The sequence below is a fragment of the Molothrus aeneus genome, chromosome 1 (assembly GCF_037042795.1).
Source record: "Molothrus aeneus isolate 106 chromosome 1, BPBGC_Maene_1.0, whole genome shotgun sequence".
Classification (NCBI taxonomy): domain Eukaryota; kingdom Metazoa; phylum Chordata; class Aves; order Passeriformes; family Icteridae; genus Molothrus; species Molothrus aeneus.
This window is the reverse complement of record NC_089646.1, coordinates 2,559,637-2,579,706: the sequence shown is the minus strand read 5'-3', so window position 1 is coordinate 2,579,706 and position 20,070 is coordinate 2,559,637. Positions and strand designations below refer to the sequence as shown.

General features: G+C 47.5%; 1 protein-coding gene across 1 annotated transcript in view; it reads right to left on the bottom strand.

Moving 5' to 3' along the window:
- The window catches only part of OBSCN (obscurin, cytoskeletal calmodulin and titin-interacting RhoGEF), a 177,510-nt gene extending 168,045 nt beyond the window's left edge, over nucleotides 1–9,465 (bottom strand). Inside the window, exons 1-2 of the mRNA XM_066554246.1 lie at nucleotides 8,364–9,465; nucleotides 648–917 (exon numbers count right to left, since the gene is read on the bottom strand). Of these exons, the coding sequence (XP_066410343.1) occupies nucleotides 648–917; nucleotides 8,364–9,465 (1,372 nt within the window). The remainder of the gene's footprint in view (nucleotides 1–647; nucleotides 918–8,363) is intronic.
- Between the last annotated feature and the right edge of the window lie 10,605 nt (nucleotides 9,466–20,070).

Below are 20,070 nucleotides of genomic sequence, written 5' to 3'. Positions count from 1 at the left end.
GTGCCCTCCCCCCTCCCCTCTTTGACAGAGTGACAAAAGTGTCCTTTGTCCCCTTAAAAAGGAAAGAAGCCCAGAAGTTTCTCTCCTCAGTTAGGTAAAAAGACATCTCATAGGGCCTGGGGGATTTCACCTCAAACTTCAGGATAGCTAATTGGACAGAAGCCAAAAAGGTCCTGCCTGGGCAATTTACTAGAAAAAGAAGAGAACAAAGAAACTAATCACTTTTGTGAGGTGTTGTACCAGGGGCAAGGAACTCTTGCACCTAGCTGGGTTTTTCTGTGAAGAGTTTTGTTATTTTGCTTTTTATTAAAAGCTTTTTGTTTCCAACACTACCACAGAAGACATCCTGCTGATTTTATGCCTTCTAAGGTAGCTGAGCAATTTACTACAAGAAGAAGAGAACAAAGAAACTAATGGCTTTTCTGAGGTGTTTCACCAGGGGCAAGTAACTCTTGAACCTGGCTGGGCTTTTCTCTGTAAAGAGCTTTGTTATTTTGCCTTTTATTAAAACCTTTTTGTTTCCAACGCTATCACAGAAGCCATCCTGCTGATTTTATGCCTTCTACAGTACCTGAGCTATCTTGGGTGTGAAACAAACCTCCAAGAGCTTATGAGACTCGGCTTGAGGAGGCTCCTATTGCACTTACCTTGGACAGAGAGCTCTGCAATGGTCCTGCTCCCTTCCTTCATCTCACAGATGTAAACAGCATCATCATCCGTGGTGACGTTCTGCACGGTGAGGCGGCGGTAGGTGCCCTCCTCCTCGATGTTGTACTTCTTGCTCTGCTGCAGCTTGGTCTCCTCCTTGAACCAAGCTGTCTCTGTCCCAGCCACGGGCACTTCGCACTGGAACGTGGCAGATTCCTTCTCCCTCACCTCGAGGTCCTTCAGCTTTGCCTTGAAGGGTATGGTGGGTTCTTAAGAGGGTAAAAAAGAGGAAGGAGAATGAGAGATGAGAACAGGTTTAGATGGGAATTTTGGAAGAAATTCTTCTCTGTGAGGGTGGTGAGGCCCTAACACACATTGTCCAGAGGAGCTGTGTTGTGGTGTTGTGGGTTTGAGGATGAAGTGAGAGATGAGAATTGACTCTAAGTTTTTAGAAGGCTGATTATTATATTATACCATATTATAATATATTATACCATATTATATGTAATTATATGATATGATATTATATGATAGGTGTGGTGTGTTATACTATATGAAATTATATTAGACTATACTATATGAAATTATACTATACAAAATTATACTGTATGAAATTATACTATACTACATGAAATTATATAATATGAAACTATACTATATTATATGAAATTATATTATATGAAATTATACTAAAGAAAGAGAAAGGAGACATTAGAAGGTTAGACAAGAATGATGATAAATCTGGTGACAGACACAGAGAGTCTGACACAGCTGGCTGTGATTAGACATTAAATTAAATCAATTTACATGTTGAGTAAACAATTTTCTAAATTATATTTTAAAGCAGCAAAACATAAAGAAGTTGAAGCTTCTCAGCTTTTTAAGAGAAAAAAAATCTTAGCCGAGAGATTTTTCATAAAATATCATAGTAACAGAGCTGTGGCTGCCCCATCCCTGGAAGAGGTCAAGGCCAGGTTGGAGTAAAAGGCCTTAAAAAGAATCCTTCCAGAATTGGATTAATTATAACCGTGTTCACAGGGATCTTAGGAGGGGGGAAGAGATGAGGATCTGACTCCATGTTTCAGAAGGCTGATTTATTATTTTATTATATATATTACATTAAAACTGTACTGAAAGAATAGAGGAAAGCATTTCATCAGAAGGCTGGCTAAGAATAGAAAAAGAAAGAATGATAACAAAGGCTTGTGTCTGGGACAGAGGGTCTGAGCCAGCTGGGCTGTGATTGGCCATTAATTAGAAACAACCACATGAGCCCAATCCCAGATGCACCTGTTGCATTCCACAGCAGCAGATAACCATCGCTTACATTTTGTTCCTGAGGCCTCTCAGCTTCTCAGGAGGAAAAATCCTAGGGAAAGGATTTTTCATAAAACGTGTCTGCGACAGTTTAAGGACAAGCTGGGCATGGGACACAGCACAGGGCAGGAATTCCAGGTGGGAGTGAGCAGCTGAGCTGGTGAAAGAACCAATGTTTTAAGGGCCTTACAGTAGAAGTGATCTGAAGGGGCACAGAGAGCTGTGAGGTGGCTGTGCACAATCAGATGTGCACAAAAGGAGTTCTCTGTTCTCCCCACCAGCCCCAAAGGCTCTGTATCAGCTTTTGCCCACAAAAATAAAAGAAATAGAGACTGAGCCCCAGTCTCCCAACAGCCTGAGCCCTCCTCCAGCAGTGAGGCTGCAGTGCTCTGGCTGAGGGCCCAACCCAAGCATAGATCAAACCCACCAAGCAGCTGCATGACAGTGAGGGAAGTCATTTTATGAGCTGAACAATGACAAATTCCAGCGACAGCTGCGCTGTGACATCACCCTGATACCCCAGCCCAAAAGTGGGGAAAGGGGAGCTGGACTGAAGAGCACAGCTGGTGGTCAGGGCCACGGGACTGGTGCCACAGTCATGTCACACACTGGATTAGCCAGTGCTGAAACACTGCTCATGCTTTGTGAGGGATCATGCCTGGATATGTACCTTCATCTCCCAGTAACAGCTGTGCCAGCTCCCAGCTGGTTTTTGTGACTCCATCCCACCTCACCACCCTCACAGTGAAGAATTTCTTCCTAATATCTGATATAAAGCTTCCCTCTTTCTGTTTAAATAAGATACCAGACTCTAAAGGCTTGACAGGACACCTGGAGGGAGCAATGCCATGGACTACCTTTGTTATCCTGAGGGTAAAACTGGACTGGGAGTCCATACAATATATCCAGGAACAGGAAGGTGACATTAACCATGTCAACTTGGAAATTTTATTTTTTTTAATGTTATGCCCAAATACACCTCAGTTTAAGGCAAGTCAAAGTCTTGCCTTGAAAAGCCTTCAGCTATGGTTACACAGATGCGTGTTACACACATCTTTTATGAAAAATCCTTTCCTTAGGATTTTTTCTCCTCAGAAGCTGAGAGGCCTCAGGAACAAAATGTAAACATTGATTATCTGCTGCTGTGGAATGCAACAGGTGCATCTGGGATTGGGCTCATGTGGTTGTTTCTAATTAATGGCCAATCACAGCCCAGCTGGCTTGGACTCTGTCTGAGACGGAAGCTTTTGTTATCATTCTTTCTTTTTCTATTCTTAGCCAGCCTTCTGATGAAATCCTTTCTTCTCTTCTTTTAGTATAGTTTTAATGTAATATATATCATAAAATAATAAATCAGCCTTCTGAAACATGGAGTCATATCCTTGTCTCTTCCCTCATCATAAGCCCCCTGTGAACACAGTCACAGATCTGCTCTGCCCACACTCCAGATGGTGATTAGCCTTTTTTTCTTTTTTTCCTGATTTTTTTTTTTAGGCTCAAATAAGATATTATGATGAAATTCTTTATTCTGAGGGTGGGCAGGCCCTGTCACAGGGTGCCCAGAGCAGCTGTGGCTGCCCCTGGATCCCTGCAAATGTCCAAGGCCAGGCTGGACAGGGCTTGGAGCAACCTGGGACAGTGGAAGGGGTTCATTGCAGGGGTTGGAAGGAGATGAGGATTAAGGTCTCTTCCAACCCAAACCATTCTGGGATTCTGTGAGGCCAAGCAAGCTTTGATCAGAGGGATGCAGCCCTCTGGCAGGAGGGAGGCTGGAGCTGCCACTGGGAACACTCAGAGCTGCACAGGGGCCAAAAAGAAACACAAGCTGCACCTGAGAGGCACACAAGTGTATTCCCATACTTGGAGTAGCTGGCCATATCATTAACCCCTCCCCCTTTACAGTCACTAAGCAGTACCTAAAGTAAAAAAAAAAAAAAAAAAAAAAAAAAAAAAAAAAAAAAGCTGTTCCAGGAAAAAGCTCTTAAATGTTCATGCACCGCAGGGTTGGTTGACTCTTAGGAGCGTGCTGCAGGAACAGCACTGCTCTCCCAGCCAGGGAAAGGCAGTGCAAGGCTATCTTTGGCAGCTTGGGGTCACAGATATCCTCTGAAAACAACTCTGCTTTCGTCCTGCACACACATCTTATCTCCCTCTGAATGGAGCTTCGGAGCAACAGCAGCTGATAAACCGAACTGAAGCCTGGGATGAACCCAGCCCAGGGCTTTTGGAGATATTAGAGTGGTTCCAAAACCCACCAGCCTCCTCCTCCTCCTCCTGAGCATCCCTCCATGCTCTTTACAAGGTCTAGGATGTGCCTGGTCAGGCAGAGGGGCTAGATTTGGGTCAGGGGACTGCAGAAGGACCACAGGTCTCCTGAGAGCAGGCATCCCAAACCATCTGGCCCATAACCGGCAGCACACCCAGGTCAGAGAGGTGCAAATAAAACAGAAAATAAGAGAGCTGCCAAAACCTGCCCACTGGGGAAAATGTGAGAGCCACAGCAGAGCAAAACACTGAGGGAGCACAGAGCAAGAGCAGCTCATTGAATTAGCAGGAAACTGCAAGAATTTGGATCAGAGATTCATTTTGCTGCCTATCCTGAGGAGATATTTCTCCAGTCTATCATAGGCTTTTTTGCTTGGTCCCCAGCAAGCAAACTGGCAATGAGAGGATGTTATTTTTAAAAGGCAAATCCTGCTAACACATATTTTGCTAAGAATAGGTGCAGCCTGCAAAGATGCCCAGTGTTTTCTTCACCTTATCAAGGCCCATCTGCCCTCTGGACCTCAGTTTTTCACTTGCCTACATTTCTTTCTTATTCCTCAAATTCTCACATCCAGAGGCAAGTTTTCCCTCTGGTCAATGAAAATAATTCAGGAAAGGTAAGAATATGGAAAATCCTCCCAGTAAGAGCTGGCTAAATGTGGATTGAAAAGCTTCCACCATATTCAGCCTTTGATCTTCCTAGTTACTGTGCTTTCCCAATTTCCTTTCTACCTCCTCATTTCTCAAGTTGCAATTCTCTTTCAGATCTCCAATGTGACTGCCATGACAGTGACCATCCAAAATCCCATCTGATCAGAGGGAGAATGAGGTGGCCTCAGCAGCAGGGTGTTTTTCCCATCTCCATCCTGCTTGGCTTGCAACCTTTAACCTTCTCATCCAGTATCTGGTTACTTTATTCAGGGACTCCAGTGAACACGGCTTGGCCCAGGGTGGAGACCTGAATTCTGTTCTCACCAACTTTACACATGGCCCAGGGAAATCTCCAAAGCCTTCAGCAAAGCCAAGCTGGTTATTTATGTTCCTCCCATCCTCCTCACTCCTTGATTTGTTAAAGGTTTATTCTTGGGCACAATTCCCCCAATTCCTTTTACAGCTCACATCTCAGTGTACGGATTGTGATTTTATCTCTGTTCCAGACACATTTCTGAATCTAATCAAGCTCCAGTTTTCCTTATTTAGGAGAGTGATTCTTTGCCCTGTAGCCTTTCTTTGTTTAAGTCTGATTCACCAAATCTCATTTAGGAACAGCTCAAAAAAATCCCTTTTTTTTTTTTCCAGCTCAGTGATCTTTAAGGCAGAGGCGCAACAAAGAGTTCACAAATGTTGGATTTCTGTGTCCTTAGGTCCCTAGGATATAGATTGACAGAATATAGGAGGCTTTCTATGGATGTCCCATCCCTGGAAGTGTTCAAGGCCAGTTTAAACAGGGCCCTGAGCAACCTGGTCTAATGAGTGCATCCCTGCCCATAGCAGGAGGTTGGAACCAGATGTCCTTTGAGGTCCCTCCCAGCCCAAACCATTCTGATCCTATGATTCTAGGGGTGGCCGCTTGGAGAATTCACCCTCTCCTACACGGCTGAGCAAAGAGAAGTTTGCATGGCAAGATCATCTCCCTCCCTAAGCCTGACAGCAGATGAACCAATGGCATCACCAATGAGACAAACAACAGAATTAAAAGCTCAACAGTTTAAAAGCTTTTTTTCATCTGCTGCATCATTCTGACCTGTCTTGGTAGGGCTGAGAAGAACTTCAGGGACTGAGCCACTTTCCAAAGGAGAGTCATTTATCAGGGCCTAATTATAACCAACACACGTAGATTTTCCATGGCAGCCTTGGCCTGGACAGGGAGCCAAACGTGGTACAGCATAAAAAATAAACAATCCATAAACATTTCCACTTCAGCCTCCTGACTCACAGGCAGCTCTGGACAATGGACAGGGATCAATAACCCTTTCCCGTGGTGCTTACTCCCAGACTGGCTGCTCCCCTTGCTTTCCTCACCTCCTTTGGAACAGGTTGCAGCCATGAGAGCAGTAAGATAAGCACAGACAGAGCAGGGGGGGATTGGTTTTGCAAGGTGTTGTGCAGGGAAATGAGTTTGATCCATCCTCAAAGTGATCCCCCACCAGGGTGAGGGCCAGGATTGATCTCTAGCTCTGAGTCCCAGCTCAGGAGGTAATCACAGCTTTATGAAACAGGACAAATGCCCTTCCCCACGCCACTCAGCACCTCCGAGGGACATCAAGGGGTGGGACAAGGGTCAGTGAGTTCCACGGATCAGGTGTCCCTGATGGGCACAGGGACTGAGCCACTTTCCAAAAAAGGGAAAACAGAAAATCAGGTAACACCTGAGAGGCTTAAAGATGATTGTGGAGCACAGCTAATTCCTACTTAATTGTGTTTCTAATTTATTTTGCTGCCAGTGAAAAATCATCCCTTTTACCACTGGAGTGGCAAAATCTTTTGTCTCTGACAGCTCATTTACAGGTGCTACCTGGATTCCAAACTGCCTGCTGTCCCCATGCCAAATGGGCGAGCAGCTGGAAAATTTAGAACTTCCTGGATTGTTCAAGACCAGGTTGGATGGGGCTTGGAGCAACCTGGTTTAGTGGAAGGTGTCCCTGCCCCTGGCAGGAGGTTGGAATGAGATGATTTTTAAGATCTCTTCCAATCCAAACCATTCTGGGATTCTGTAAAAACTATGTGTCACGCTTTGGTTGCCATTCTGAAGAACTTGGACTGACCTTCACAAGTGTTGAGTGACTCTCTGAAGGCAAGTTCTTCACCTCTGACTGTGGCAAACAATGGCATCCTGGACCTGGGAGGTTTTCTAGGATTCAAGGAGCACAAACTATCCAGCAACCCAAGCTGGGAAAAGGCTGAAGAGCCTGGCAAGAACCAGGCTGCTGGTGGGTCACTGTTCAGGAAAACTGAGCTGGACTGTAATTAGAGTTGGAGTAGGTCCCCCAGGGGATCTGAGGCAGCCTGACATGCTCATCTTGTAGGGAGGGGTTTCCACTACTACTACAAATGGCACGTCTGAGTAAACCCTATGGTGAATACATACCCAGATGTGATTAAAGCCTGGAGGGTGAGACAGGGCATTGGCAGTCACTGACCCAGAGCATGGAAAAGGATCTCTTACATCACTGTGAAAGCAGGACTGACAGGAGCCTTGGGGATCTGGTGCACCCCAGCTGCCCCACAACCAGCTGCTGCCTTGTGAGGCCTGACCTAGAACAGAGGCTGGACAGAGCTAAAGAATAAAGCAGGGATTATTAGGAGGCTTCAATAGATCCACCTTGGGCAGCACAAGAGCCCAGCCAGGGCTGTACCCCAGGAACTTAAAATGGTCCCAGAATGCATGAGCGCTCACAGGGTCTCTCACTTCGATCAGTTCTGCTCCATTTACATATTGGAGTGAATTGTCCAATTCCAGCTTTAGCCCAGGCAGTCCCATCTTTCTTGTTTTTCTCTCTCCAGCCCACGGTGTTTGTGCTCTTGGGGCTGAGATTTGGATCATTTGTCCTTGGTGCCCAGCTGGAGCAGGAATTGTTTTGTCTCCCTGCTCTGTGCACAGACCTCACCATGCCCTGATGTGAACCCCAGACCCACACACTAAAGCAGCACAGAATCTGAAAAATATAAAAGCTCAAACCTGAGGCATCACACCCTCGGGTTCTGCTTCACCCACCCTTGCAGGCACCTCTTTACTGCCCTTCCTAAGAACCACCAGCAATGGGACTCTGTCCCCAGGTCATCTATTCAAGTGCACAAGCCCTTTCTACCAGGAGAGCTTTATTCAGCCTTTCCCAGCTTGGGTTGCTGGATTGTCTGTGCTCCTTGAATGCTCCTAGAGAACCTCCAAGGTCCAGGATGCCATTGTTTGCCATAGTCAGTGGTGAAGAACTTGCCTTCAGAGGGTCACTCCACACCTGTGAAGGTCAGTCCAAGTTCTTCAGAATGACAACAAAAGTGTGACACATCTAACACCCTCCCCTGCAGCAGTTTGGAGGCAGACGTTTTGTTCAAACCAAACCACCCACCCCACCCTATTTCAAGGGTGTGTCCTTGCAGGCACATCCACCCTGCTGAGAACCACATCCACCTACCTTTGACAGTGACCAGCACAGAGCTGTAGGTCTGCCCCGCCAGGTTGGAGGCCGTGCAGGTGTACAGCCCGTTGTCTGTCTGCTTGCAGAAGAGGATCTTCAGCACAAAGTTCTCCTGGTCATCCTCATAGATAACATGCCTCCGGCCTTCCACGATGACCTCGTTGTCCTTCTTCCACACAATCACGGGCTTGGGCTCTCCTGTCACGTAGCAGCTGAGCTTGGCGTGCTTGCCCTCGGTGACGCTGCAGGTGCGCGTCAGCGCCCCGAGCGCGGCGTTGCGCGCGCCCTTGGCCAGCCCCGCCGCCCGCTCGTAGTCCCGGGACAGGCCGTAGCCCAGGCTGGACAGCCCCTCCACCGCCGAGTAGGCAGAGGAAGGGTCCAGAGTGCCGTGGGAGATGTCCATCTTCCTGATCTCCTCCCGCCTCTTCTGCAGGTGGGACAGCAAGGAGGCCGTCTTGCCGCTGCCGTCGGGGTTGGAGGAGCCGCGCGTTTCCACCACCAGCGCGGCCGAGGCGCTGGCGGAGCCGATGAGGTTCTCTGCCCGGCACGTGTAGGTGCCACTGTCCCCCAGCTGGGCACACTGGATGGTGAGAGCGTTGGACTCGCCAGCAGACTCGATCTGGAAGCGCCCAGCATCTGCTTTGTTCCTCAAGTATCTCCCATCCTTCTCCCAGTTCACTGAGAGGGGAGGGCTGCCCTGGACTTTGCATTTGAACATGACGTCTTCTCCCAGGGTGACTTTGATGTTGGAAGGTTTCTGGATGAAGTAAGGAGCTGACTCTGTGACCGTGGTCTCCTCTCCCACCTTGATGCTGACAGCAGCAAAAGCCTCCCCGATGGTGTTCTTGGCCCGGCAGATGTACTGGCCACTGTCCTCCAGGCTCAGGTCGTAGATGGTTAGCCGGTACAAATCCCCATCCTCTGTGGTTTTAAACCTTCCCCCAGACTGCACTGGGAGTTTATCCTTTTCCCAGCTCACCACTGGGATGGGGTTTCCAACGATCTGGCAGCTCAGGGTGGCGTCCTTCCCTACAGACACCATGAACGCCTTGGGCCGGGTCAGGAAGCGCGGGACCCCGCTGAGCGAGCTGTAATCCATCCTGGCTTCCTTCCTGCAGGGAGAGAGAGAAAAGTGTCAGCAGAGAGCAGGGCAGAGGCTGCACCCAAAACCAAAAAAATCACTGCAGTCCCCTGGTATCAGGGTGTTTGTCACCTGGAACCCCCACGTGTGATGATGTTTCCCTCATCTTCAGGACAAGGGAAGAGGAAAAGATGAGAATCTTGGCTCTGTGTTTCAGAAGGCTGATTTATTATTTTATGATATATACTATATTAAAAGAAAATTATATACTAAAACTATACTAAAAGAATAGAAGAAAGGATTTCAACAGAAGGCTAGAAAAGAAAGGAAATAACGATAATAAAATCTTGTGATTGACCACAGTCCTGACACAGCTAGACTGTGATTGGCCATTAATTAAAAACAATTCACATGAGACCAATCAAAGATGCACCTGTTGCATTCCATAGCAGCAGATAATTATTGTTTACATTCAATTTCTGAGCTCTCTCAGCTTCTCAGGAGAAAAATCTTAGCAAAAGTATTTTTCAGTGAATATTTCTGCAACACCCATGTTTTCAATGCCCTTCTCATTATGGGTGAGGCAGCCTTGGAATATTATTGGTCTTGAGGATTTCTTATATTTGAGGGTAATAAACTGCTGCATAAGGCAGCTCACTTCCCCACAGAGCCTCTGGGCAAAAGGGAACTCTGGGCAGTTCATACAGAAGGAAAATGATGCTGCCTTTCCTCTGTGGCACTCAGAAAGTGACCTGCACTAAAGCTCTGTGACGGATGGGCTGGTTCTGCAACCACGAGGAACAAACTGGACACCACAATCTGAGATAGGTCTGCCCATCAAAGTACTGCCTCCATCTCAGAATTTGGGTTGGAAGGGACCTTGAAAATCATCTCGTTCCAACCCCTTGCCATGGGTAGCAATGTCACCCCCTAGACCAGGTTTTCCAAGAAGATTTGAGTGCACCGTTTCTCTTCAAGCTGTTGTGATAGATGAGTAATGCCATGACTGACTCTCACAATTAATGGACAATAATCATGTAGGTAGGTTAAGAAAAGTTTATAGATTTATAGTTATGTTGTACCCCCTCGCATGGTTATCAAGGGACAGCTGGAGTTGGGACACCTGGGAGGGCTGGCCTGTCACTATGGGGACATCTGACCTTCAATCAGGATTTGAGGAGGAGATCTCCACCACTGGACAGCAAAGAAGGGGCTGATGGACAGAACTTTGGGAGGGGTTAAAGGGTTAAAAGGGAAAACCTCCATTGTGAGGGGGCTGAACACATGGCGGGGAAAATCTTTTGCTCCCGGCGCCATAACCCTTTTTCTTTATTCAGTCTCCTGTTGTATTTTTGATAAGGTTTAATAAACCTTCCTAAACCATGAAAAGTGAGTAGCTATTTCTCACACTGCTTAACCTCTTTGGCCTCATGATGCCAGACCCCTCTGTCCTGGCAGCTCCTGCCTGACCACGGGAATGGTCCTACTCCAGGTGAGCACATCCCTGCTTTTTCACCTTCCGAGTGCTGCACACAGCAGAAGGACCAGGGCTCTGGGTGCTGTAACTCAGAAAGGAAATAAAACCCAGTCAGTGAGACAGAAATATCCTTCTTAATCCTGCAGCAGTTTGGCTTCCCTGCTGGCCACACACCCACCCACTCTCTCACCCAATGGCAGGTGCTCTCACCAGCTCCCCCCTGCTCCAGCAGAAATCAATAGGAGGAGCAGGCCAAAACCCTGCTTTAATTTCTTAAATCACCATTTCTCCATCCTCCTCCAGCTCCTGTCAGTGCATTTTTGTTAATGCACAAATCACTGATGGCATCAGGGACTGAGGGCAGGATCAACTTGCTGCATGACCTTGGGAAAAATCACTGATTTTACCAATTTCTTGTCACCCGTCCCACTTCTTCATATCAAGACAGGGATGGGCTAGCAAATAATTATGTGCACAGTGTATATATGACAATGTGCTTGCTGAGATAAATGACAAACAGTGCATGAAAATTAATAAGAGATTATAAATTTAATTCCATTTATGCTGCTGGGGATTGAAAAATACAAGTTTACCATTAAATCCATACACTGGAAAAGGGGTGTCACAAAAATACAAAATGGTATTTGCTATGAGAGCCCAAGAAACTTTTGGAAAACTGCTTCAGGCACAGGGTGGGATTCTTGGGGTTGTCCTGAGCAAGGCCAGGAGCTGGACTCAATGTCTTTGTGGGTCCCTTCCAGCTCAGGATATTCTATGATTTTGGGAGCATTATTATCATTCCAATAGTATTGCCAAGCCAAACTTCAAACTTCATCCTTGTCACAGATCTAAGGCAAAACCAAATGTAACCTTTCTACGTTTAACAGAAAATATACCCCATGTCCTGTCCTACCCTGTGTCTCCCACTCCAAAGACCACACAAAATAACAAGGAGCAATCAAAGACTTTTCCTTTTAGACGAGATCAATCCTTTCTAAACTAATTCAATTTTGGTTGCTTTTGTTTCCTGGTATTGAGCAAATTTCATTATTCTGCCACAAATCATTAGAAAATAAAGAAACAAGTTCCAAACATTAAATCTGGGAGGGGGGAAAAAAGTAACAGGGAAAACTTACTTTTAGTACGTGCTAAGCTGGTAAAGAATGATTGACTTGCAGTCATCATTGACCAGCTGACTTTCTGTCAAGTGGCCACCTTCAATACACAGATCTCTTTTTCTCTTGGTCTCAAACCAGTCTAGAAATCTCTGAATTAGTTTGAAATTCTCTGGACCCTCTTACAACCCCAACCTCTGCCCTCAGCTGAGCTCTTAAATGCATTTTCCATAAACGCTTGTGCAGCTGCAAGCAGAGAAACTGCATGGAGGGCTAGAAGGGGCAGATAGGAGCCTGGGACTTGAGCCAAAGTACACTGAAGTCAGTGGAAATTTCCACTGAAGTCGATTGATTGACAATCAGAGTCTCCTGCTCATTTGGGGAAGGACCATTTCAGCGCTCAGGAGGAGATGCTGAGGTTCAGCTCAGCTCTGGAGAGCCCAGCAGAACCCTTCACTGCATTAACTGAGAGTTAACAATCAAAACACAGACTCAGAGCTCATGTCCTAGTATTTCCCAGCCATTATCTTGAACTTCAGGCTGCACTGTGCCATCAAAGCACTTGGATTCACCTTCAGCAGACAGTGCCACAATCTCACCCTTCCTGGGTTCCTGTTGTGTCCAACAGAGACATCACTCTGACTTATTTCCAGCTTTGTAGTGTCAAAAAGAGCAAAAAAATAGAGTTACTTCACTTCTCCCTCAAACTGGGCTCTGCATAGTATGGACAAGTGCCTGGAGCACTGAGGTGGCTACAGAGACAGGAGAGGAGCTGCCAGGGACCTCTCAGCAACCAGGGCCTTCCCTCAGCCCATCTGTGTGCCATTCCCATCACCTGGGCCCCAGGACACCTTTCTGGGCCTGCAGGAGCAGGGTGAAGGCTCCCAAAGCTTACGCTCTTATGCTGCTCACTTCCTAGAGTGCAACCTTCTCTCCCTGCTAAGCTGTGCCCAAAAAACCACACCCCAGATGTTCCCTGGCACCTCTGAGAGTCAAAAGCAGTCAAAAAGCAGAGTCAGGAACAGCCAAAACCAGTCAAAAACCAGAGAGCCAGGAACAGCCAAAAAGCAGTCAAAAAACAGAGTCGGGAACAGTCAAAAAACAGAGAGTTGGCAGCAGTCAAAAAACTGTCAAAAAACAGAGAGTGAGGAACAGCCAAAAACCAGAGTCGGGAACAGTCAAAAACCACCACACTCCTGTTGGTTTTGCTCCTGAACCAAACTGGTGCAGCAAATCCATCCAAGATGCTTCTTCCCAGTGGCCTCAAGGTCCAGCCTCCCTCTCCCATGGCTCCCAAAAACTCATGTGGTGTTTGCAACTCCTCCCCACCCAGTTCAAGACCCTGTGGCCACAGACCTCCTAGTATGGGGTGAAAACCCACATCCCCTGCTTTTACCTACACCTCCAGCAGCTTTCACCACGTGCCTTCACACTCTATAAGGTTTTTACACCTTTATGAATGGCCAGAATGCCAGAAAAAACCCAGGTATCAGTGAAAACAGTGCGTGCTCATCATTATTTTGGATATTTTTCTAACATGGAAAGAAAGAACGGGATTGGTTCCTTGTTTTGCTGCTGGCTTGCTTTTATAATTATGAGATAGACACTCCAATTGTAGTATTTTTAGTCCCCATCTGAAAAAAGGGGGGAAAACTTGTTTTATGGGTGTGCAGAGCATGAAATGCAGTAAGAGGCACGAAATCCTAACCTGCAGCAAGGATGAAGCTGTGTGTGTATCTAACACATCTAACAAGTTAGACAGGCTGCACAAGATAAATTATATTCCTTAATTTCAAATGGGATAAAACACTGGATTAGGATGATAAATAGATTTAGGAGCCAGGAGAGGATAGACTTGTGAATGTACTGAAAGGACAAGATTTAATATTTCTACTGTGTAACTTGTCAATCAACTTATTCAATAATTACTCTGATTTCAATTACTTACAGGTTCATTCAAACTTCAAAAAAGTCCAATAACTCTGAAACTTAAAAAAAAAAAAAATAGCCACTCTCTGCAAGTGCCAGGACAACTCCCTTGGAAGCAACAGGACCAGCAACAAAGCATGAATAAAGCCAGTCAATGCAAATGCCCTTTCCAATAAATCTCAGACATTTGCCAGTGTCACATTTCCCCACGTAATCCCTCTGTGATGAATCATTTGCAGCAGAGATCACATTCCCGTCCTGGGCATTTCTGAGCACGCCAAAGGCAAACTGGCAGCACTTATAATTTTGCTTATGTCTTTATTCATTCAGATTTCCCCTGGTTTGTGTTTGGGGGAAGAGGCAGCACTGCACAGAGCTGTCAGATAAATAAAGAAATCACTGCCCTGGAGCCAACAAGCAGCTGGTCCAGGCCTCCTGCCCACTCCTGTGCCACCACTGCCAGTGTCTGCTTCCCATGGTCAGGGGAATGAGTGCCTTGCAGTGGGAGCCACCAGAGAGTTGTCCAGTTCCTGATGGAATATTTGGAAGTGGGACTCATCAGGAGGCGGAGAGCCCTGATGGTGGTGCCACCAAATCCTGAATGGTTTGGGTTGGAAGGGACCTTAGAGACCCATGGTCCACCCATGGTAAACCACCCTGTTCCACCTCACCATGGGCAGGGACGCCTATCACCATCCCAGGGTGCTCCAAGCTATTCTGTGATTTCTAGAGTGAGAAGTGATGATCAAACACCTGGACCCCAAAACCCCTACCCCACCATGTGTGGTCACCACCTGCCCTGTGACAGCAATTCCTCCATCCACATTTCCTCACTGGCATCAGGAATAAAGCAAAGGGCAGAGTGAGCCTGCAAGCCCAGCTGGGTGATTGTGCCCCTCTTGGTCTGGCCCATACCCTGTGTTTTGGGGTCAGAGGTTGCACTGGAGCCCCCCTGAGGGTCCCTTCCCACCTGAGCCACCCCACAGCCCTCAGACATGAGGGATCTCTGCTCCTGGCCTGCCTGCCCCTGGGTTTGGGGCTCTTCTTGTTCCTGTGGTGGCTGGAGGGGCTCACCAAAGGCAGGAGCTGCACTCCTGGGTCTGTCCTGGCAGCTGGGGGTTCTGAAGGAGAATCCCGGAATGGTTTGGGTTGGAAGGGACATTAAAAATCATCCCATTTCACCCCTGCCATGGCAGGGACACCTCCCACTGTCCCAGGCTGCTCCAACCCCATCCAACCTGGCCTTGGACACTTGCAGGGATCCAGGGGCAGCCACAGCTGCTCTGGGAAACCTGTGCCAGGGCTTCGCCACCCTCTGAGGAAGAATTTCCTCCTAATATTCCCTGCCCTCTGGCACTGGGAGCCATTCCCTGTGTCCTGTCCCTCCATGCCTTGTCCCCAGTCCCTCTCCAGCTCTCCTGGAGCCCCTTTAGGCCCTGACAGGGGCTCTGAGCTCTCCCTGGACCCTTCTCTTCCCCATGCTGGACCTTCAGCTGTCCCAGCCTGGCTCCATCCCAACCTCCTGGGATTCACTGAGCAGTGCTGGCTGATGGGTTGGGTTGGTTTCACATTGTTTCATCGGGAGCTGATCTGCACCTGGACACCTTCTACAGGCTCTGAGAGGGCAGAGGTCCCCCACCATGGTGAGCTGAGCTGTCCCCCAGGCTATCAGCAGCCTGTGATGAAGCTCTTGGTGTGAGACAGGACAGGGGGAACAGGTCATTCTCTGTCCAAGCCTTTCCATTCAAGGATTAGAAAGAGAATCCTGTCCACTACTGTAAGAAAATTACACCAGAGGTTTATGTCCAAAAAGGAGTCAGAGGAGTCCTTTTTGCCTTTATTCAAATAAAGGGAGAGGCCATGGGGCATTCTCCTGGGATCTCTCAAATTTTTGGAGGTCACAACCTCCTTTTTATCCCAATTTCCAGCCACATTTCCCTTCTCTCTTTCCCCATTGGCTGAGGTACTTGAGAGGTTCAGACTTCCCAAAACACCTGATACCAAAGATTCCCCTCTAATATATAACCCTCCTTTTAATTTTTAATTCTTATGGAATTTAGGGGTTTTTCTTCTCCATTGTTTCTTTCTTTCTTTCATTCTTTCTTTCATCTTTCCATGTCTAATTTCATTTATCAGCAAACCTAAATTTTATTTGTAAAAGCAAAGATCTTTTTCCATTAATCAATCAGTGGAACCCTTCCCATTGTTTCTTTTGTCTCCCAGTGCTGGTTTTATCTACCAGCAGCCCCACAGCTTGTTTGGAAAGACAAATCCACTATTCCTCTCAACCAGGACTCAGAGCAAAAAGCACCGTGCAATCCATCCCATAAAACATTCCCGAGACAAAGGGGGCCATGAGTAGCAAAATTAGAGACTTTGGGGACATAATTAAACCTAAAGGATTACCAAGGTCCAAACACAGATCAGAAGCACAGAATTTCAACACCACATTAAGCCCTTCATGACCCTGTTTGCTCATTTCCTCAATCCTCTTTTACCCTTTCTTTGGTCAAAAATACATTGATTTGAGGTATTTTTCTTGCCTTTGGAGTTTATGTTTCCTGAGCTTCCTCTGCAATGCTAGATTCTAATCCTCTCACTCCTTTTCCTGACAGGAAAGGCAGGATTTACAGGGAACCTCCTGTCTCTGAATCCTGAGCTTTCAAAGAACGTCCCTGAAACGAAAGCTCCAGATAAAAATCAAGGCAGTGCCGCTATTACTGCATTTTACACGACTTATCTGCTTGTATTGTTCCATCTAAAAACATCAGGAAATGGAATCCGTGGGTGGGAAGGGAAGTCCATGAGTTGTCAAATGGGAAGTTTGGGTTTCCTTTGATGTTTAAAATCCTGCTGAGGGAAAACAGCAGCAACTCAGCTGCCCTCTCAATTCCAGCAGCCTCCCAGGGAATGGACAACTCTGGAATAGCACCGAGGGTTGGGTGCCAGCTGCAGGCTGGGTGACATCAGCCAGGCTCTGGTGGGTGCCTGAGAGGCATCAGAGCAGACAGGGAGCTCTGGGGGTGAAATGCACACCAGCACACCCAGTGCTGCCTGCCCATGACACCCCCAAATCGGGGCTCGGCGCTCTAATCCAGGCGGGCGGGATTTATCCCCTTCCAGCGGTATCTGTGCCTCAGGAGCTGGGCTCAGGGCTTAGCTTGGCCTACTCTGAATTCCACTCCAGTGAGGGAGAAGCGATTTTGGCATGTCCAAAGGTCACTGGATGGGCAGATGGGGGAGGTTTCTGTGGGGGATCCATCACTGGAGGTGTTGGACACAGAACCTGCAGCACACAAAGCCTTTTGCAAGGAGCTCCAAACTGGGCTCAGAGTAAGGCTTTGTTGGAACCCAGGACATCCCTCTGGCTGCCCTGGATGGCTCCAGCCCCTGGGAGGGGGCTCAGAGGTCCTAGCACAAAGCAAAAGACACCTGTGCCTTTGATCTTAACCCATGGAGAAAATTACCAACTTTACGTGAAGATTTGCAAGCCACAAGAGTTCGAGTAGAACGATAGTTAGTTTGTCACAAAGTAGAAAAGTTGAATTTTGGGGTTCCTAGAATGGGGGTTCAGGGGGCAAGATGGAGGGATTTGGGCATGCCTTGTCCTTCTTCTTAGCCTCCGTCTTCTGGGTGATGTTGGCACTTCTGGATTGGTTTAGAGTAGAGACAGGGTGTTCTAACATAGGTGATAGGTGCTGGAAAATTATTGTAAATAAAGTACACGTAGATTTTAGTATAAAAAGATAACACCACCCCAAGGGTGGTCAGTGTGCCACAAACCAACCTGCCAGACAGATCTCCGCAGGTCAGAAAATGAATGTTATAAATAACAGAGAATAAACAACCTTGTAAACCACAGCCAAAGAATCCTGACTCCTTCTTCAAGCACCAGGCTGGGAAAAAAAGAGACTTTCTAACACCTTGGGGTCATCTTGACCACAGAGACTCTGACAAGGTTTGTCTGCATTCCCTCCCATCCACAGCCTCCATCCTAAGCCAAAATCCATGGGAGATGTTGAGGGGAAGCTCCTGGCAGGTCAGGCGCTGACATGGTGTTAAACATGGTGAGCAGCCCTCAGGGAAAAGGAGAAGCTCGAGACAATTCTGACCTTCAGGGTAGGGCTAAAATGCACCAAGTGCCTCAGAAGGACCTGCACCCCCTCATGCTCCCCCTGTTAATCCCTTACCAATAACCTGGGTGTTCCCAATGATTGGTAGCAAACACAGATTCAAACATTTAGAGAATTCCAACAAGGAGAAAGAACAAATCACGTGGTTTGTGAACATCACGGGGCAAGAGGGTCAGACACCTCCCAGCCACGTTAGCAGCACAAACTCCATAAAAACCACGAGAGATTCAAGTCTCTTAGGTGATTTATATGCTTAAAACACTTTTTATCTTTCCTCTCTACGGAGACAGACTTATCTTAGAAAACTCATCCCACTTTCAGCCACCTGGCCTGAAACCATTTTCCATCAACACACCAACAGCTCCAAGAAACTCCATGCAGGGAAGGGATTTCATCCTCCTTGGGTTTTAGTGCAACATGGGGACTTCACATCCCACCCTTGATGGAGCTACAAAACCACCCCCCAAAACTTCCAGAGGCCCAAAACTGCACAGAGCAGCCCCTCAGGACTCCACAGCAGCCACTTTTCCTTCTATTTTTCTGAGCCTCCCAGGGCTGCTCTGACAACAGCAAAAGGCCAAAGCACCAGGGAGGCCTGGGCACATTGTGATGCTCACTCCTTTTCTGTGGGGCTGAGAATAAAGGAGACAAATGCAGAGAAAACACACAAATTCTGGAGTTCCTCACCCAGGAGACAGAAAAGGAGCAACATAAATCTAGAAACTTCATCACAAATTTCACCCAACTGCATTTTGCTTTACACACAGGCCAGAAGAGAAGCAGCCGGGGCAGAATCCCAGAAAATAAACCAGACTTGCAAAGCTAGAAATGCTCCTGTTTTAGCCCATGTGATTTCCTACAGGAGGGAGTTGCAGGGTCACAGCTCCCATATGGACAAAGAATTCCCTTGGTGACAATCAGCCACGACCTAAGCCCTTGTATTTTAACAAGTGCACGTCATTGTCATTACAGTCACTCCACCCCATTGAGCTGTAGGGCCCAAAATAGCCTCAGCTGTCCAGCTCCATCTCTCCCTATCTCCCCTCAGAACCATTTGGAGAAATGGGAGGAGGGTGGGGGGCTGCAGAGTGGATCTGTATTGACACCAGAGAGGAGCTCAGAGGGGAAAAAAGTCCTGGCTGAAGAGAAAAGCTGCACTGAGATGATGCCCTGGAAATAAAGGTTTTTGAAACATTCCTTTCTGCCACCTCTCCACGTGTTTTTCCAGGCTCTCCACGCCCAGTGGTGTCTCAGATTTGGGGAAAAAGTGTATCAAGTTGAGTCTACAGCTCTAAACTTGATTTTTTTTCACTTTCCTCCTCTGGAGGCTGATCTTTGCTCAGAAGTAATTAAGCAAAACAATCCACATTTGGCTCGGAGAAAAGGAAGGAGGGATTTACTGCCTGCACCTTCAGCTCCATCCCCAAATAAGTTTCATAAAGCAAAACATCCACCAGCACAGCACAAAACCAACCTCACCCTCCCTCAGCTACCAACAACCTTCTCCACTTCCTGCTGGACCTCCAGCATCCCCAAATCCACCTCTCCTTAGCTGAAGGCTTTGGTCTTACCTGGAGTCTTGTCTGAGTCTGGGGAGGACAAAGCTCCGGGCAGAGGAAGAAAAATCCGATTCCTACTGAGATGAAAGGAGAGGGAAGAGGGAAGAGGGGAACAGAGGACGTGGGGAGACCATGTTGGCTTGGGTTCCCCCCCGCTTTCCCCTCCAGGAAATAAAACAGAAACCTCAGCAATGGCAGGGAGGTGCAGAAGGTGCCCCCAAGTCCCCCTGCAGTGGCTCTGCTGGCCAGGGTTAGGCTGTGCCGCCCCCCTGACCCTCCTCTGGGTTGTCCTCCTCCAGTCAAATCGCTGACGTGCTCCTCCTTGCCTCCAGAGCCCAGCTCCAAAATAGCTCTGGGTGTCATTTACCGGGCAGATTAAATTTCCTGCAGCACACAGGCAAAAGGGCAGC